This window comes from Dermacentor albipictus, chromosome 10, assembly GCF_038994185.2.
Source record: "Dermacentor albipictus isolate Rhodes 1998 colony chromosome 10, USDA_Dalb.pri_finalv2, whole genome shotgun sequence".
Lineage (NCBI taxonomy): Eukaryota > Metazoa > Arthropoda > Arachnida > Ixodida > Ixodidae > Dermacentor > Dermacentor albipictus.
This window is the reverse complement of record NC_091830.1, coordinates 54,489,151-54,508,985: the sequence shown is the minus strand read 5'-3', so window position 1 is coordinate 54,508,985 and position 19,835 is coordinate 54,489,151. Positions and strand designations below refer to the sequence as shown.

The window sequence follows — 19,835 nt, the reverse complement described above, 5'->3', positions numbered from 1 at the left end:
TCATGCATTAACGAGATGGCTAGATGGCGTGATACCAGTTGGGTATCCGAGTGGTCATACCTGACCAACATTGAAATTTGTTGCAGTGGTTGCTTACGCAACTCCCACCGAGTTACTCTTCATCTAGCTTAAGTTACACCGAGTTACTCTTCATCTAGCTACATTCATCTAGCTACAAAATGACGAGCGCCCTCGAATGTGTTCGTACCCGCGCTGCCCTATATATGGTTTCTAAGTGCTCTCGCTGCGTCAGTTTTTTATAATTATATATATGATAATTATAATTATAATTATCGATAACTTAGGTCTTCCGACACTTTTATCGTGCCGCAAGCATTTCCGCTTAGACGTATTTCAGAAAATTATTTATAAAAACTGGCTGTGGCTTAGCTAAGGTTAAGCCCAGGATGCGAAGCATACTAGCCTTTATTTTAATGCGACAGCGTTAAGGAGCTCGTGTCGCAGAAAAGCCGGTGTCGTCGGCGTCGGCTCAGGCGTGCGGCGCTTGCTCAGGCGCACATTTCGTTGTCGCGCCGAACGCTGCGTCGCGCGACGCTCACCGCGTCCGATGCGGGGCGCGTAGTCGCTACGCCGTAGCAAAGCCACCTAGAAACAGTCTCTGTAGCACGCCGCAACCTTCGCTTCTCATTCCAACGAGCAGCTCTGTCTCCAGGAGGCATCTCACCTCGTGAGTGTCTAGCAGAGGCAAGCGCAGCTGCTTCGGCGCGAGTTGGAGCCCCGTTTCTCCTCTGTCGTGACGTCACGGTGTCACGCGGTATTGAAAGCGACACCGCCGCGCCTGAGGAGCTGGGTTGAGCTCTAGTAATATGCTTCGCATAATAATCCAACTCTTATACACTTCCTCCCTCCAGGGTAGTTGTTCTTGGGGTAGGGTCATCATTTCAAGGTTAGCATTTCATTGCTCCTCCCTAACGCTTGCCACACCTCTTTTTGCCACAGAAAAAGTAGTGACAGGAACCACCATTCCACTTCGGTCACTACGAGGGATTGCGCGACCTTGAGAAGACCCACTTAATAAGTAACTGTTAGACGACACGTCTCTGTAATGCCCTCAGGTACTGCAGTAGGCATGTAAATAAATAAATAAATAAATGAAACATAAAGAAACAAACGAAATAAAGTAAGTAATCACGTCCTTTGTATGTTTTCAAATGACTTTTCAGAATCTTCCGTGACACCTGAAGTATTATTGGTCTCAGCAGCAGGGCTTCGCGTTCGAGGTGCCTGGCTAGGTATATAATTATAAACACGTAGGTTCCCTATAGCATTGAATACTGGATACTCAGCAGTATAAATTGTGTTATCGAATACTGCATCCTTGCCGTATGGAGAAAGAGTGTATGTGGAAGAGGATTCGCTTCCGGTTGCAGATGCATTGTTTGAAGAAGCGATGACCGGAGGAGCTTGCTGAGTTGTGTACGGCTCTCGATGCGGCTGGTTCCACGTTTGGTTGTCTCTTGCGCCAAATTGGGCACCGCTTGGTGCTTCTCCTGCTTCTTGCGATCCTGTATATTGAAAACCTATGGTTAACAAACACACTCAGACTGTAATTTTTTTTTAGATCAACAATACAGAACACGTTAGCACTCGCGGAATAAAAAAAAAGTACTTCTGATGGGATGCAGAAATTTGTCGGCGGCAACAACTATTTATAATAAATAGAAATATTACCTCTAATAGAAACCATACAAGATAATTGTCAAGGTTGAAGGCATATTTATTCTGTAACAAGCTGCATATCCTCGTGCTCTCCGTTAATCACGAAACCATCTGATGAAGACATCAGGAGACACGCTATGTGGCACTATCTCAGCTATCAAAAGTGCCTAGTCACACCACGACAAAGTATATATGACTGTTGTTACTGCACGCCAGTTCAAACCTCATTGCAACGCCCGCGCTCCCTATATACACGCTGCATTTTCCCTTAGAATGACTATCCAACACAGGATTGTGCTCGACACGGAAGTGTGTGTTGCAAATTGGGACGTAATCGTTTTAATATATTTAGAGCTAAGTCCCCTTGCATCACCTTGGCATAGTGATTCCGGGGATTGGTCAAGAATGGGCACAAACCAACATCACATACGCAAGATAAAGGTTGTCTCTTGCGGAATATATCTAAAGTTACACACCAATGGTCCCATGTTATCTGCTAGGCCAGACAGCAGTGGATAAGTTGACTATTCGGTAGTATTCTACGTCGTCTCTTCCGCACGAGAGGCGCCGGCACATGCCTAGTGACTCAAGCAAGCTTACAACTTCGGGGACTGAGTATGTGCCACCCTTTATTGTGCGAGATCGTCCAAGCATTCAGTAAGACTAGAGGTGATAGAGAAACTATTACTTCAACGAAAGACCGCTTAAGTATGCAGTAGACAGTGAATGCGTCCATCATGGCACATATATTTTGTCCAAATGTATTACTTCCTAAGAGAAAGATGGTCAGCTTGGATAATCGTACAGTAAAAAAAGAATAGAAAATAAAATCGACAGCACGCATCTCATGGTGACCGTTGAAGTATGGCGGTTAGCATTTAATCACTCTAGTGACACACCATACTGCCACCGCCAAACCGCGTCACGTATAAGGCGTCTACTATTGGCGAATTCTTTTCGCACGACATCCCCTTGACACGCTGCACCATGTACCGGTACATTCGCGATGTCATCTCCTTCCTTTAAGGGACCTTGGTTGCCAGCCGGAATTCATGGAACATCGCAAAAATGTAGGGGTGGTTTGTGTGAGGAACCCGTGTTACGGGGGATCGAATCCGCCCACAGGCACACAAATTAAGTCATGAGGTTTTAAGTGCCAAAACCCACGATATGAATATACGGCATGCCGTAGTGGGGGACTCCGGAATAATTTTGACCATCAGTTTTTTCAACCTGCATCTAAATCTAAGTACACGGATGCTTTCACATTTCGCCCCCATCGCAATGCAGCTGCCGTGGCCAGCAGTCGACCACACAACATTGTACTTAGCAGCCCAACACCATAGTCGTTAGGCAACTACGGCGGGTACACTACCAAAGAAATTTAAATTGCTCTTTTTGAAGAGTGCCGTTAATGGGTTTGATAGTAAAAATTCAAAGCACTGTTAAAGGCTCGACAGATAAATATACACCAGTTGGCAACGCTTCCTAAAATTGCAATCGCTCTGAAAGATCAACGAGGGGACGCAGCTATATCGACAGGAATGTTACAGGACCTTTCTCTCAAGTAACATTCTGTTTGTGTGCATGCAGATAAGACCACGAAATTGAAAGGAAGCAAGAATAACTGGTAGAATATTGCTGTTTTAAGTGGACCAGAATACATGGTACATGCGACTGACCTTCTTGTTGAAGCGATAACACTCGCCCACGAAGGAGATTACTGTTAGAATTAGGATAGTAATTGATCTAGTATGAAGGTGCACCCCTCAAGGCCTTTGACAAATTTTACAGACACATGGAAAACGTGTTCCTCTCAATAGCCTACCCTAGGAATTATTGGATGAGAGTGGCATTGGGCGCACCAAGTCTGAAACGATAAGCTTCTTAAACATTCAATAAAAAAGGCAATTTATGCGCATGAGAAACAACTTTAACTGGTTGGTAGCAAATTTTGTAGGCATTTGTATGCGTGCCAAATACGAGCACTTGCGTCATATACTGATCGGTGATACACTGAGCACGACACTTCATATTTTGTGTAGGCCCTGATATTGCAAAAGCATAAAAATACTTAATGCCGGTAAGAAAACGCAGCTTTATGATGTATGTTCTCTGAAGAACTTTCACGTACATTGTAATATATTAAAGAACTGATTAGTGTTGCATTTAATGAAGAAGTAACATGGTGCCATGCCACGGTATTAGTGAAAAAAAAAAACTGTTATCGCCTCTAATGTCTATACAATTTCATGCCCTTCTTCGGATGGAATTGCTGGTCATTTAACAGCATGAATATAACTTAAATTGCCACTTATGTGATTAGTTCTGTAAACATACTTACCGACACCGCAAGTGCGTTCGCACTCTCCTAAAGTGGGAAAGTTATTTCCGTTGTATGTACATCCCCTCTCGGCAAGACAGCGTCCTTTATTGATGTCAAAATAGTACACTGTTACTATTGGAACATCCCCACAGCGATTACGACGCCGTGGAATGAAGCAGACGACAACTGAAATGCAACCGAATAAAAGAGTTACAAGCGGCAGCAAACGAAGAGTTTTATTTTTGCTGCTGAAGCAATGTTAGCAAAAACAATGACGTTATGCGAGAACAAATGTTTTCTTGTAGTTGGAGGCAAACGTGTAGTGAGGTCAAAGGGTGATTCGCAGGAAAAGAAAAGACTATTAGGAAAAAAGAAGTCCACGAAGTTTTTCCAACTATAGGTAACATTTCTAAGAGCTGTCATGTAATATTTTTGAGGTCCAGCGCAATCAGATATCGTGCATAGTGCAGTGTAACATCACTTTCGCCATTTTCCGCGAAACACTACCAATATATTATCACGAGTATTCGCAATTTGGACGTTATATGCAAGGTATCGATAATAAGAAATCGAGATTTTAGTATACTACAGACATCATGCATACTGGAGTGTAACATCACTTTCGCCATTTTCCCAAGAGCACTACCAATATATCATCAGGAGTATTCGCAATTTGCACCTTATATACAAGGTATCGATAATAAGGCATCGAGATTTTACTATATTTACAGCAGGTCTTCAACGTGTCTAACAGTATAGTATACTTATACCGGCAATGAAAAATAATAAGAGAAAATAATGAACACCTCGTTTTCACAGGGTTGTACTGAAGGAAACTTTTTACTGAAATAGCTCGCAAGAAATAATTTAATTAACTAAGAAGTTCTAAAGGTAGCGTTAAAAATATATAAATGTCTGGCTCTATCCTCAAAGTTCTTTTGGTTTGCATATGTGGAAGTCATTTTGCCCTATGATTCCTTCACATAAACGACAATTCAAGCTCAAATTTCACATAAATTTAAGCCGTTAATTGCTATCCTTATAAGACAGGAAAACACATCGTGGAAACAGCGAATTCAATGAACACTTCTTTGTAAAGAATAAAAATGGGATTTCTTTTGGTCACATTTTATTCATTCTTTTATGCTACGGTATGGCTCATTATGATCGTCCCTTACTTGCAAATTGGGCATGTAGCATAGCACAGTACAAGGTTATAGTCAACCGCACAAAAGTAAAAGCACTATATTCTTACCGCTTCGGCACCTCTTGACGCATTTTGAAGTTGATTCAAATGGCGCTTCCTCGCTGCAAGTTCGTTTGCAAAGCCTAGATCTGCTATCAAAGAAGTACCCCACTGAAGGGCAGTTTTCGGCTTCGGACTCAGAGAAACGGACTCTGCACCTGTCGTCTCCAGAAGATATGAAAGAGAACCGTGCAAAAGCCAAGGTTACGCAGTATAATGAAGGGAGAAGTAGACATCCAACCAAACGTAGCAAACTGCTACAAAGCAAACCCATCCTGGTTCCTCGAAAGAAAAGCCTCGCAGTTGAAGAAAAATTCGTCCTAGTCCGGGACTTGAACCCGGGCCCACGCCTTTCTGGGGCAGCCGCTCTACCATTTGAGCTAACCAGGCGGCTAGCAGATGGCAGGGCTAAGTCGAATTTCTCAACAACTCGAAGCAAACGCACGAGTTCATTATGCAATATAGTCAGCTGTGCAACTCTAAAATCCCTGCTTGAAAGTTAGAGGCTTCTTAGCAGGTTTAAACGACGCCAACACAATGCCGAAGTGATTGGATACATTCTCATAGAGATCATATCGCCTGCCTAAGAGAGCCTGCTTACAGACAATGCTCCCGTTCAATGTCATTGCGTATGATACTGCTGTGACTACATGATAGAAACTAGGTGCTGCGGTGCTAGAGCTGTTTCTCCGATGAAGATGTGGACTAAAGCACTCGGGTAAACACGCTTGCAAGTCAGCTCCCTTTGATGTAGGACTCGCCTTCCGACAAGTCGAAGCTAGTGTGTGCGTTCACGTCCATACTCACGGAGAATTTTCTGTGGCAGTGAAGGGAAAGATACGAAGGAAAAGCGTGGGCAAGAGAGAGGGCTTGCGAAAAGAGTTCCATGTTTTCATCCACGTTAGTTTAAGTTCGGGTAGAGAAAACATAAACACCTTATTAGCAGTAGGTAAATAGGACCAAACAGACCAATGAATATATATGTTTACTTATTTTGAGGCTTTTCCCTTCCTCGTCTGGGAAAACGCGAAACCGCCGCCCGTGGAAGCTGCGTCGATTCAGCGTCTGTTCCAAGCAACCAAAAGCACTGACAAACGCTGCCGGACTACTTTGCGCACTAACACATGTGCAGAAGCTACGGCTCCCGTAGCTTTCCCTTCACTGCCGCAGAATGTTGTCCACGAGTGTAGGTACTGTGCGTGGCTGGTGCCTGCGGCAATGGGCACGTCGGCATGAAGCGGTTACTGCTGCCGTCGACTTTTTCAGCCAGCGTCATACGATTGTCTCGAGCTCTATGGTTATGCGGCTGTGTCGACACTGGGTCATTGCATATAGTCCGCGCCGACCATATAGTGCAATACTAAGCCGACCATGCGCGCAGCTCAATGAGACCATGGGATCACTGCGACAAGGTGCGTGGCTGTTGCTCTGGAAACGCTCAGCGCACTGCGTGAACCTCACGCAAGAAGCGTCTACTTCTCTCGTCGACGCAGTGGTATTCTTGGTAGTAGAACTAAAGGAATGTTCAATGAACCTCCGGCATAAGTAGTTTCTAACAATCGCCTCAGAATAATCTGCTTTGAGTTGATCTCCACGACGGCGGAAAAAAAATTATCGGTTTGGTATCGTTATGGATGAGTGGTAAATTGCGGTTCAGCTTTGGCTTTCAGATAGGTGCCGTTTGTTTTTTTCGACTCCTTGCTTGGAGTCCTGCTGTTAAAGCTTGGTAAATGTTAAAGTCAAGCAGTAGAGATGTAAAAATGTTCTTGCTGCCAGTGACGACTTCTGCAATAAAATAATAAAAATGATCTTGAAATGGGGCTGTAAGTGGTCGATTTTTTTTTTCGTAGAGGCCAGTATTATGATGTAACATTAGACGTCGTAAAGGTAGCTGGACTCGCGTCGTGCAACGGCCACTCAGTCGCCTTCCAATGGGCACCTAGCCACTGTGGCTGTGCCGGCAACGGTATAACTGATGCGCAAAGACCTCTGTTTCTCAAGCCATCAATGCAAAGATTTCATAGTCATGAACTGATGCAAACGTTTTCTTGACTGCACTCAGACGAGATTGCACAGCAGATTACTGGGCTTAGCCAATCAATATGTATAGGGGCCGGCCGGAAATCAACGCTCGCAAAACGTTTCGCCTCCCGGCTAAAGTCAAGCGATTGCAAGCAGGAGTGCTTGACCGGATTCATATAGGCGTCGCCTTCGCTCGATGCTATGCACGTCTTATCGGCATGCCTATAGCCCGAATTGTGGATGCTGCAAATTTTCCAAGACTCTCGAACATCTGTTTTGTGACTGCCCTATCTACGCGTAACGTTAGAAGACGCTGGCCTTTTGCCAGTGGGCACTCACAGGCAATTCATTGAGAAAGAAACTCGGTAACGGGAAACACGTCAGTCCTAGTGTTTTTGCCATAAGTTAGCTGACGCGAGCATTTCATTTTCATTTGTTCCAACTAAAACTAAAATATTTCGCGTATAACTGAAATTTGCGGCTTATTTTTCTTGCGCTAGCTAGCAATAATTTAACCGCACGCCAGACGCGCCAGATACATGGGTCATGCGCCAGACACGCCACAGAAGACGCGCGCATGTTAAGTTCGCCTGTTCGGCGACCCATCGCTTTTGGGTGTAGTCTGTTTGTTGGACGCCCGGCGTCTTTTTGCATTCCTTCTGCACTTCGACGCGGCACCACTGCACTATTGGACTCGGCAAGGTGAGAAAAGTTGTTTGGAAGTCTGCGGTGCATTTCAAGCCATTTATGCTTTTACGCACAGGAAACGAGATTATGACGCAGTTAGCGAGAAACAGCTCGGTCGTCCTCGCATAGTTAGAGGTAATGACTCGTGCTGGGAGTTGTTTGCGACGCTTTATATGGGTCGCAAAATTACTGTAACTTATTTCGGCAGTTTCCCGACACGCTCGCCACACACGCCTTTGTGACGCATTTAGCGAAACGCAGGTCAGCAGTGTCACGCACTTTCGCATGCACACCTAATCTTGCGCGGACAATCAAAGAATCGAATTCTGGGCTAGTTGGTATTTTGACATGAGAACTACATCGAAATACAGCGCTATGAAACGGCAGAACAGAAAGCAAGGCGAATACAGGCGCAAACTAAGAACTGATTTTATGAAAGCCTGACCCACTGGTATCCAAAGCGTTTTTTCTGACCACCAACATTAAGGTAACTAATTTTGTTTCTTTTTGGGGTAATTTTGAAGCATAACGGTCGCGCCCGGCGTTGCGGCGCAGTTAGCAAAAAGCACGTCGGTCGTGTGACGCAGTTCATTTCGCGCATACTGAATCTTACTGGGAAAATTCGGGACGCTTTCTCTGACACCCAACGTAATTGTAATAACCTTTTTTATGCTTTTGAAACACAGTGGCTGGACCACAGTCTTTTTGTCTTCTAAACGACAGAAAACAGGCTTTGCATGCACGCATTTGTCTTTAGTGCGAGTAGAAGGAATTTCCTGATCGAGCATGCTCTGGCTAAGAACCTTTGTGGCTACCTGTGTGTATTGGAAGCTGCTTTTGAGTCGTGCAGTCGCCCGTCTATTTGTATTCATAAAGTGCAGAAAATAATGGCCGGGCATGGGAGAGTGCTTGTAAACCATATATATTTCTCCACATTTTATGGTATTGTTTGAAATGAGTCGCGTATTTTCTTCGCCAAGTATCTAAAAGCGAACTGCTTTTGTTTGTAAAGCCGCCTATTCACCACTTTCGTACGTTTCGCCTCTACATGCGATATTCATTTAGGTCTAAGCACAAACATGACACATCCTCGTAATTTACTTTTTGGCTGATACGTTCCGGTGAAGGACAACGAGCTGTACGCCCCCCCCCCCCCCCCCCAGCAGGTTTGGATTCCACGCTACATCATCGACGCAAGACGTGCTCCTCCAGCTCAAGGAGGAGGTGCTCAGTAACGTCCCGCGTAACAGCGAACACGTCATCATGGCACTAGACATTAAAGGAGCCTTCGACAATGTCAGCCACGAAGCCATACTCACAGGAATGGATAGCCTGAACTGTGGCAGAAGGATTCATGGCTACGTCAAAGCCTTCCTCTCTAACCGGACAGCAACAATCGGCCTCGGAGCAGTCAGATCAGAGAAGTTTCGCACCCCAAACAAGGGAAATCCTCAAGGGTTTGGCATCTCCCCCATCCTCTTCAACGTGCAACGATCGGGCTAGCAAGACAACTCGAACAACTTGAAGGCATACGGCACGCCATTTACGCTCACGACATCACGGTATGGGTGAACCGGGAATCGCTCAGCGAAAAAGAAGAGTGCCTGCAAAAAGCGGCCACCTGCGTAGAAACCTACGTTAGGGCTAGGGGCCTCACCTGCTCGACGGAGAAGTCCGAGCTCCTAAGGGTGTGGCGAGGCAAACAAAATCGAACGGTCCCTACAAGCGATGAGCTCAGCTTCAACGTATACCTCGCGGGACAACGCATTCCGGAGAAGACCACCATTCGGATCCTGGGGATGTGGCTTCAATCCAATCAACGGTGCAATCATACTCTGACACTGCTGAAGACTGCCACCATGCAGGTAGCCCGTATGATCAACAGAGTATCTAGCAAGAGACACGGTATGGAGGAGAGCGACACACTTAGGCTAGTCACGAGCCTCGTGGTTAGCAGAGTGGTGTATAGCCTTCCCTAGCATAAATGCATCAAGCAAGAAGAAAAACAAGCGGACGCCATACTGCGAAAGGCGTACAACACTGTGCTTCACCTGCCGCAGTGCACATCGACCGAGAAACTGCTGGCCCTGGGACTGCACAATACCTTCAGTGAACTAAGAGAAACACTACTATGCTCTCAGGTTCGTAGGTTGATGCAGACCCCCACGGGAAGGGTGCTCCTGCGAAGATACGGCGGCGGCAACATGATCCAAGAGATCGAGCGTACCGAGGCCATTCTGGACAAGTATCGCAGTACACTGCGAGTCGCACCGATACACAAGAATATGGACCGGAACCTGCACAAGGCGCGCAGAGAAGCAAGAACGGAGTACGTGCAGAGAACCTTGGCGAACAAGGACAACACAAGGTATACGGACGCGACAACGTTCGTCCAAGACGGAAGACCCCACAGCAGAGCAGTGGCGTCGGTGATTAATTCGGACCTCAAGGAGATCACCAGCGCCTCACTACAGGACTCCGCGGTATTCGAGGCCGAAGAGGCAGCTGTGGCTCTGGCAGCACTGGAGGGCTATCGGTCTGGCAGGTCCATAACAATAATAACAGACTCTCAAGCAGCATGTCGTAATTATAAAACGTCAGAACTGGGCGCCGAGCACGCCACATACTCAGAGCAGAGCACGCCACATGTTATGCTGAACAAAGTTCAGCATACCATAATTTGGGTACCAGGGCATACTGGCATAACAGGGAACCAAGAGGCGGATAGGATAGCTCGAGGGCATACCAACCGGGCGTCCGACACATCCAGCCTTGAGGAAGCCGAGTCAGTACCCATGGGCTACTCAGATATCCTAAATACTTATAAAGGGGTCAGACTGAAGTACCCACCCCCGCATAAGGATCTAAGCAGAGAAGGTGCTGTTGCATGGCGACAACTGCAGACGGGTACTTTCCCGAATCTAAACCTTCTCAATAAAATTTTCCCTACACAATATGAGGCTAAGTGACCATGGTGTTGAGAGAAGCCAGATCTATACCACGTATCATGGGCCTGTCAAAATATTGAGTCCCCAACTATCTATAAAACTAAAAACCCGAGTGCGGAACAGTGGGAGAGTATGCTTTCCAGCGTAAGCTTGAACACCCAAAAGCACCTAGTAGAGCGAGCTCGCGGGTTGGCCACACTCAGTGGAGCCTTGGACTAGGGCACCAACCCTGTGATTGCAGAGAGAAGAATCCATCAGAAGATGGAAGGGGCCGTCTGAAGCCGCGAATATCTCCTTTCTAGAGCCGAATAAATGTTTTCCGATCCGATCCGATCCGGTGAAGCTTCGTACGAGAAAATACTGGTCCTTACCTGGTGCCACGGCGTTGGGCGAAATCATTTGTACAGAGTAAAATATGCATTTCCTAATTTACAAGGCGTCTTGCGTCTACATTATGGAATTGCACGGGGCACAGATTTGATGGAAGCTTGTAAATAGGGTTGGAAATCATTTTTTGCTACATAATAAAACAATTCCACAATAGGACCGCATGCGGTTCAGCAGCAGAAGCAAAAAATAATCATAAAGAAACAGATGCCGTACCGATCAAGGCAGCCGATCTAACGCGTGCGAGTTACCGTTACAAACGCGCGCTCCCAGAACTGATAACGGAAGTGTGGTTCAGCTGTTAATCCCATCCGCTTGATGCGTTACATTCAGTTGTGCTCTATGGGAGTGTCCGCATTTGTTGAATGTTTTTCTCTATGGACAAACATGGTCTCCAAGTGATATTTTGCCCGCAATGTGTGACGGCACAGTAGCGACCACAGCTACGCGGGCTGCTCTCGATTATTTATAGATCTCCGGTCTTGACTTCGTGCTATCGGGTAGCCACTGTGTTACGTAGTTATTGTATACGTGCATCTCTTCTTCCAGTCGTCGCCATCATCTTTCATCACTCTTTTTCTCCCCTTTACTCTCCGCTTACCTCTCTACAGAGTAGCAGGTCAGGGCATGCTAATTCAGGCCAATCTCCCTGCCTTTTAATAAATTATCTCTCTCTCTCATGCAAGATCTCTAGTAGATTATGGTGGTACCATGACATTCTAAACATATACGCTATTTTCACATATTATATACATATACCCTTATAAGCTAAGCTGTATTTCGTAAGTTATTGAACAAGGTTGTATTCTCATAATACCTCGCTATCTCACTTTATTTGTATGGTTCCAGACCCCTAAAACGGGTATGTGGCAGCGGCGCGTTCTGACGATGGTTACAATGCATACAAAATGTTCAAAATCCTGCTGTTTCCATTCATCACCACTACGAAAAGTGGCCGCTACGGCAAATGCGTGCCATGAAATCGAATTTCTTTTCTGGCAAACACTGACAAATACCGAAAACAATGAGGAACACTTCTGCTTAATGACAAATACGCATGAAACTCAAGCCACACTAAAGCAAGTTTTTTTTTTATTCTAACTTACACAACTTCCAACTAAATTTTTTTACTGGCACAGGCTGGCATTTGTTGAAGCAACGATCAGAACTTTGGTGTTATCTACAGCGGTCTGTACCTAGTTTGTTTCGTACTCAGTATGGAAACAAGCTCATAACGGGTACCAGGATACCTACAGCTTGCATGTCTTAGGCGAGTGTAACAATACGAAGACATGGTTGTTTTTATATTAATTTGCCGTGGTACACCTTAGAACTAATTGGAACACCAACAGTTCTTATTGTGCGTATGCGTGCTCAAATCCCTGCATAGTTTCCTGACACAGAAGCAAAGGTTTCACTCGAGTTGGCATTTATGGGCAACCAATTACCCAATATTTAGTTAGACTTAGATAACTTCAACCCGTAACGACCAGAGATGCTAGATCAACCAATTTCGTAAACCAAACACCTTTTACGCGAAAACAGCAAGCTCATACCAAAGCCAATAGCAATTAAGGACGTAACCCAGCACCTGGGACTAGGTCGTCGGGAACGTCCTTAATTTTGCATTCAGTGTACTTGGAAATGTACCTTCAGTGTACTTGATAGTTCTGTTTTGTGCGGGTCTTTGAACAACGCTTCTTGAGCGTTATTCGAACTGCCTCGGCACATTGGAACAATTGGCTCACAGGTGCGGACGTAAAGGCTAGTTTTCGTTATTTTGGAAAGCAGGAGAATTCCGCTTCTTTTGTGCGTCGATGTAGCTGCTGCCGAACACGGCAGAGCGAGGGACGCGAAGTCGCCTACACATTGTTAACTGCGCTCATGTTGGTCGTATTTCTGCCAGTGCTGGAGCAAGATTTTCCGCCCGCTGCCCTTGCGACATAAGCAGTGCTTTTCTAAAGTGCATGGATATTTTAGCTGCACAGGGAACACTATACTCCGTTTCATAGCGTGCGCAACGCTGCCAAGGCTATGGAGAGCGAGAGAGCGCTGGTGCTTGCGACGCGAGAAATATCGTGCACAGCGCTTGCCAAAGCAAGAAAAATTGAAGATGTTGTAGACTAAAGTATAAAACTTAGGATTTAGTAACTGTTTTCTAATAGACCAAGTTGATGCACGTTCAAAGCTGCGATATTCAAAGCCCGTTGTTTTCAATATCCATCTTATTATGGAGCCTGTCAGGTGTTGTGCCATTTGGATAGCCGACACACAGAAAATGGCCTGTCCTGCTTCTCGCGGAAGCGCTTCGCCTCCTCGCTTGTTTTCTAATATACCTTCCGCGAACTTTTCAAACCAATGCAAGCGACTTATAGTGAACGTCTAAGCAGCGGCAAAGACACGCTTGCTGAAGAAGGCAGTGTCCGGTATGCTTGATATTGTGAGAGCGATGATACGGGAGTGTGCGCTCGTACACATGTAACTTCATGCAACTCGCCTCACTAAAAGAACAGGCCACGTAAAGCGGTTCTCATGCTCTCTTTCCAACAATCACAGCAGTTTCAAACTACACGCCGTTTGGCTTAAGGCACATGGCATGTACGCGGGCAAAAACTTCCAGCTCTTCAGAAAGTTCTACAAGTGGTTAACGGAGATGACGACATGGTAGAGCTCAAGACTGCATTGTAGAGGCTGTTTCCTGATATCGGTTTCGCGTTTGCTAAACGGAAACGAAAGTTTGCGCTTACTGAACGCGACGACATCATCGTTTTCGGATAATGAACGTACTTGACAGCCATAAATGAATGTAAGAATCAGAAAATGCATGATCCATGATCTATATTTCTGCGACGTAAATAATGAGCTGATTTCAATACGTTTCATTGGCCCTTGGAAGTTACACAGGGAACATTCTTGCGCAATAATGAATGGATAAGCAATACGCGCGTTAGTTCGCGTTTTATTGTTTACGTGCCAGCAGGTAGCTTATTTTTAGGCACTCTGTATTGTGAGTAAGGCTTCACGTATGTTATTGACATAAGCAAGTGAAATTTTTGCGCAGGAAAATCATTTACCGGGATGAAATGTGGGGGAATGCTCGCCATACCAATCAACAAGCATGGCAGGACAGTACGGTGGAGTCGTCTAAGGACGCCTTCCTGAGGGGCCTAACAGCGGGTCCTGCAGTTCAAGCCGGCAAGGTAGGTCATCGGATTCTCGTGCACACACGAAACAGTGAGACTGGATTTCTTAAAGGTGCAACATACTTATTCAACGGTAAGAAAGACATTATTGTGGGTTTCCACTCGAAGATGAATGGCGCATACTTGAACACTAATCGACAGCTAAACTGCTGCCCAACACCAGTGACAACAGCGTTATTCATATTTACAAGCCGCCGCATCCTAATGTCCCTCAATTAGGAGTTCCAAAAGCGTCGACGCGAAAAAGTAATATTCAAGCGTGACCTACGAGGCGGCAAATTGCTTGTAGCTGATATGATTCGTGTCGAACTGTTGGGACTTTCAAGGAAGTTGAGTGCTCCCAAGGCCGGCAGTATGTACTTCATAGAAGGTATTGCTGCTCAACATGCCAAAGAAGTGTTATAACTGACTCCGTACTACAGTGAATTCCTCACAATTGAGAATGTATGTAGCCAAGGGAAAGAAAGTGTTTACTTTGGCGCATCTTCAATAGTTTCGTTCAGATGTACTGGCATCAGTAACCCCAAAAGGTCTAGACAAAATTTTACACTCGTGTTGAAAGAGTTTAAGGGAAGTTTGCAAAAGGGACGCGATAAAGATATTCAAATAGAGCCGGTCAATTTAAGTACTAGTGGTTCCGTGGGCTCTTCTGACAAGTTTAGCTCAACATTGAGGGGTGCGTAAGAGTTTCCTGAAGCTTTTGTTGTCCCATTTGAAATAGTCTGACGGTTGTCAGATGTAGTTCGAACATCAGAGATGGTACGTATGCCCAACGCTGGAACTGTTTGCCCTATAGACACGATAGGAAGGAAGGAAAAAGTGGAGAAGGAAAGGCAGGGAGGTTAACCAGTTTAGCTCAACCGGTGTGCTACCCTACACATGGGAACGGGATGGGGGATGAAAGATGGGGAGGGGAGAAAGAGAACACATATCACAGCACATACATTGTCGGTTACGTTGCGTCACTTATGTGTGGTACGTGACATCACTGCCACAGCCGCTTGTCCATTCCGTCTCTTTCAATAACCCAAGTAGTCCCTTCGTCGCCTTCAGCTGCGATGTCTTCTGTCGGCGACATGTGAAAATCGTTTCAACTGACAATGGTATATTGCCAAAGTGTGCTAGAACGAACGATAGGCACCATAACTGCTCAAAATGGTGATCAAGTGTTGAGCATTAAGTCTGCCTGAATGTCAGTGTGAAACCAGCACATTTGAGAATGTATAGGGTATTGTAAAAACGGGGGGAGGAGGGTGCAAGTACCCATGAGAAACAAAGAGTTAACTTAAGCCAAGGTAATAGCTTCAGCCGAGGCCGAAGCTAATATACAAATCGAGGCCGTCATTTGAGCATCGGTGGTTCTAGTGATTCTAGGGACAAGTTTAGCTATAGGCACCGTGTGTTATCGAAAAGCTTCCTGGAGTATTTCCCTTCTTTCTTATTTGCAAATCTCTAGAGCTGTCAGATGTGTTCTACCAGAGGTCTCTGAATAAAAAGCAACAAATCCGACTAGTTGGAATCTATATACACCGCCGCTCTGTATTAGTGGACAAAGAGTCGAAATACGACTTCACGCACGCACGTAGGCACGCACGCAGGCACGCACACACGCACGCACACGCACGCACGCACATGCGCTTCCTCAAACAAGCGTGGGCGCAAGCGAACTGTAGCCCGCCTTTTGTTTGTCGGAGTTGCTGACTACTACCGAGTACGACGGAGGCCTTAAACGCATCGTTGCTTCACAGGCAGCATGTGCACATCTACGCAGTGCCATCACAGTCCATACTGTCGACAATCAGTGTTTAATTCCTAATTACCGTGTGGCCACGAATATGCGAGGGTGAGCTTTCGGGTGCATTGTTTTTTGTTTCCCCCGCATGGCCGGCGCCACCCAGCCACGATGGGCGGAGCCGAGCACCATCTGCTGGTGGCTATAAAGGCTCAGCTGCACCCGCAGCACGTGTACTCGGCTGTGATTGGTTGGCCCGTTCAGTAAGAGAACAGCGATGCCGCAGCCGTGGTCACGAAACCAGGCGAGGTTCGGAAAGAAACGCTTCGCTTGTGAAATTGGTTCGTTCATTTTCAACAAAAGTGAAATTTGTTTGTTTCTTTTATTTCCGGCAAAATTTTTTAAGAATAGGTTTAGAATTATGGCAAGCGTACAAAAAAAAGAGCCTTTTCGTGTTGTCTTTGTCGGGTTTTGTCATCTTCCAGAAAGTGATGCGGTAATTTTTAAAAGAAACGGAAATAGTTAAGTAGTTTGTGCTGCAAGCATTCCAGGCAATTTGGCAGCCTAAATTTTCACATAGTGCTAGGTCGGCTGTTACGCACGCAATCACAGAACGAATAGTGAATTTCTTCTGAATGGCTATTATGATGAAAGAAAATAAAAAAAAGAAGTTCGCGTGACTGAGACTCTAACCTTGGAACTTGGTAAGGTGCTCCGCGCTGGCGCGCACCTCGTACCACTCAGAAGCTTCACAAGCGGGGTGATACAGTTCATTTGCTACGGTATATTTCCCTGGCTTACACAGCATTGCACGCTATGCATTATAGTATGTATAGTAATGTTTCGGTAGGTGGGAAATATAATGGGTATCTGAAGTCAATCATTACCGGACGACATATTTATTATTAAATATGCTTTCTTCTTTATTAAATCTTGCTGACCAAATGAGCAAGATGATGCTATCCAAATGTTTCTGTTTTTGCTTTTATTCTAATAATGCACGTTGTCCTTTATGATTGCGGGACAGGAATGGCTGAACGCTTGTGCATGTTGGAGAACAAGAGCGTCCTTCAACTCAACAAATTAGTGAAATATTTATTGAACAGGGAGTTGCACGAATTGCGTTACATTTCGGGATATCGTAAAAGTCACATCACGTAGGATGTCCGCTGCTGTGCTCATTTCTGCAAACGCTCGCTTTGCTATTTTACTGAGAACATTAAGAAATACGCGAGAATATAAGCCACGATGTACTCTGCTGAAAGGACATCAGCAACACAGAATTCCTCAAATGAATGGCAATGATGCTAAAATGATGTGAAAGACGTTACCAGTATGAATGTAACATATAAAAAATCATTTGTCATTGCAAACTAAGCTAAGATGCGCTAACTAACGGGTCAAATAATCCATACAGCAAGGGTAACCTCTACGTTAGATAACGTCCTGAATCAGCGGCTGGCGTGAACTATAGTACCCACCCTACATGCACGTATTAAACATGAATGTTTACGCTTAAGTATCACCTATATAATATAGAATCTCATTAGGTGGAAAGTAAACGTTGCTTAATTATGAAGAACGCACACGGCGAGTGGCTTTGTGGTATCTCTAATAAATTGATAGGAACCTTACCGTAAGGATTCAATCTGGTTGGTGTTCCGACACTTCTGAGCAGCGTAGCTACTAATAAAAGGCAGACCATTTGGAGAAGCCACATTGCAGATAATTCTTCAGATAATTAGTTTCCTTGGTATAGTCATAAGCCAATACCGGCATCCAACACTTCATCAATTTTTATCCAGCGTTATGCCGCATGAGCAGTTAATAATCACAGTAGTTAGGTGGTGGAGTTCTCCGACATCAATTCAACAACATACAATGCACTACTGCGCGCCAGCAATGACGACAAAGAGGCGGTTGCGAAATCGTCCGGCCATTGTTAACTGCGTAGTCTTAGTTTAGAAGAGTGTAAACATAGCCAGACTTGCCTCGGCGTGATATATATATATATATATATATATATATATATATATATATATATATATATACATATGTATATATATATATATACGTGTGTGTGTGTGTGTGTGTGTGTGTGTGTGTGTTGTGCAGATGTATGAGCACAGCCGCGACAGTAAGGTGCAGGTGCAGGTGTCACCTCCAAAAGGCACGCATTCTGCGGATACTAAGAACTCCATGAACCTGACTAGGGTAGGCTGCAGGAATAAACGACCGAGGTTTAGCCAATTTAGTGGAAAGCAGAAGCATTTCAATGTTTTCGGGATTAATTTGCATGAATATTAGTGGCATCCTGTTGGAATGCCACCAAGTTGGGCAAATGTGTTTCTGTCCGCGCCTAAATTATTTACTGCAAAGGCCGGTCACTATGTAGCCTATGATCAAATGTGTAAATCATCGTGCATAATTGGCTAGGGAACCGGGCTTAAGTCTAACTGTCGGAGTACCTTGGGTAACTCGGCATGTAAATCTGGATATGTGGTAATGCCAAGGATACCTCTTTGACGCGCATTGTGTATTTCGTGTATGTGCCACTGCGTATTTGCACCCCCTGGTAGGCCCTCTATATATGTACTAACTTGGACTCAGCTCAGTTCACTTCAGTTTGTTGTCTTGAAGACTCCTCCAGGGAGTATCACATAGGCGATTATTTCACCGAATATTGATTTATGAACGTTTGCCATGTGGCTAAGAATGACAGATGATCGGTTGTGGCTCTAAAGAAATCAGTAGGGCAGGTGATCGCGGTGATGTCGTGGCAAAGGACATTCCGTAACGTAGCTGCGCGGGAAAATAAATTTAAGCCAAAAATGTAGTAGTCTGGGCACGTGGTCATGGAACTTAAAGAGCTTGGCCGGTGTGGTGAGAAGATAAAACAAGGGGAAGAAGTACTGGGACCTTAACCAGATTAAGTGTCCGGGAGGGCACTCTGCACAGGGTCATGGGTTAAGCGCAGCAAATATTAGAAAACAATATTTAAAAAAGAGAGCACAGCAGTTCGCAACATCTAAATGTTGGCGATCAATCCTGTCTGTTTCTTTTTTTAAAAAGCGCACTAGATCAATTCAGGCCGACGTCGACTGGCATTAAGGTGCAAGAATTGTGCCTCCCGTAAAAGGAGGGTTGTGAATATTGTCCAGCGTGATGCTGAGGAATTCTTTTTGTTGCTGTTGTTCATTGAAATGACGGCAATCATACAGAAATTGCGCTACTGTCCCTTTGCACCCACGAATTTCACATTCTGGGCTTTTGGCCATTTCGATGGCAGTGCAGTGACAAATGCGAGCAGATGGCCCTTGGTACGTTTTTGTTCGACGGTGCTCTAAAATATCGCGTCAAATAGAGTTAGGGTGGGAATGCTGTGGCGAAAGGAAAGGGTTGATACGGATGATTCAACTTATCTGATATGAATTACAAAAACGAAGCATCTTAACTGCACTGATCAGAAGCAATTCAAAGGCGCTACCCAGGAATTGTTGATACATATTCCATATAATGGACGCCATTCAAGCTTACGTCTGATTATTGTTTTCTAAGCCGACGGCTTTACGTTTTGGGGAGCGTGACGCAAGTTGCGTTTTAT

At 45.1% G+C, this 19,835-nt stretch overlaps 1 protein-coding gene across 1 annotated transcript in view; it reads right to left on the bottom strand.

Moving 5' to 3' along the window:
- LOC139050551 (mucin-19-like) overlaps positions 1-18,041 on the bottom strand; it is a 33,002-nt gene extending 14,961 nt beyond the window's left edge. Inside the window, exons 1-4 of the mRNA XM_070527082.1 lie at positions 17,867-18,041; positions 5,262-5,417; positions 4,025-4,192; positions 1,344-1,526 (exon numbers count right to left, since the gene is read on the bottom strand). Of these exons, the coding sequence (XP_070383183.1) occupies positions 1,344-1,526; positions 4,025-4,192; positions 5,262-5,417; positions 17,867-17,951 (592 nt within the window). The 5' untranslated portion in view covers positions 17,952-18,041. The remainder of the gene's footprint in view (positions 1-1,343; positions 1,527-4,024; positions 4,193-5,261; positions 5,418-17,866) is intronic.
- Positions 18,042-19,835: the final 1,794 nt, after the last annotated feature.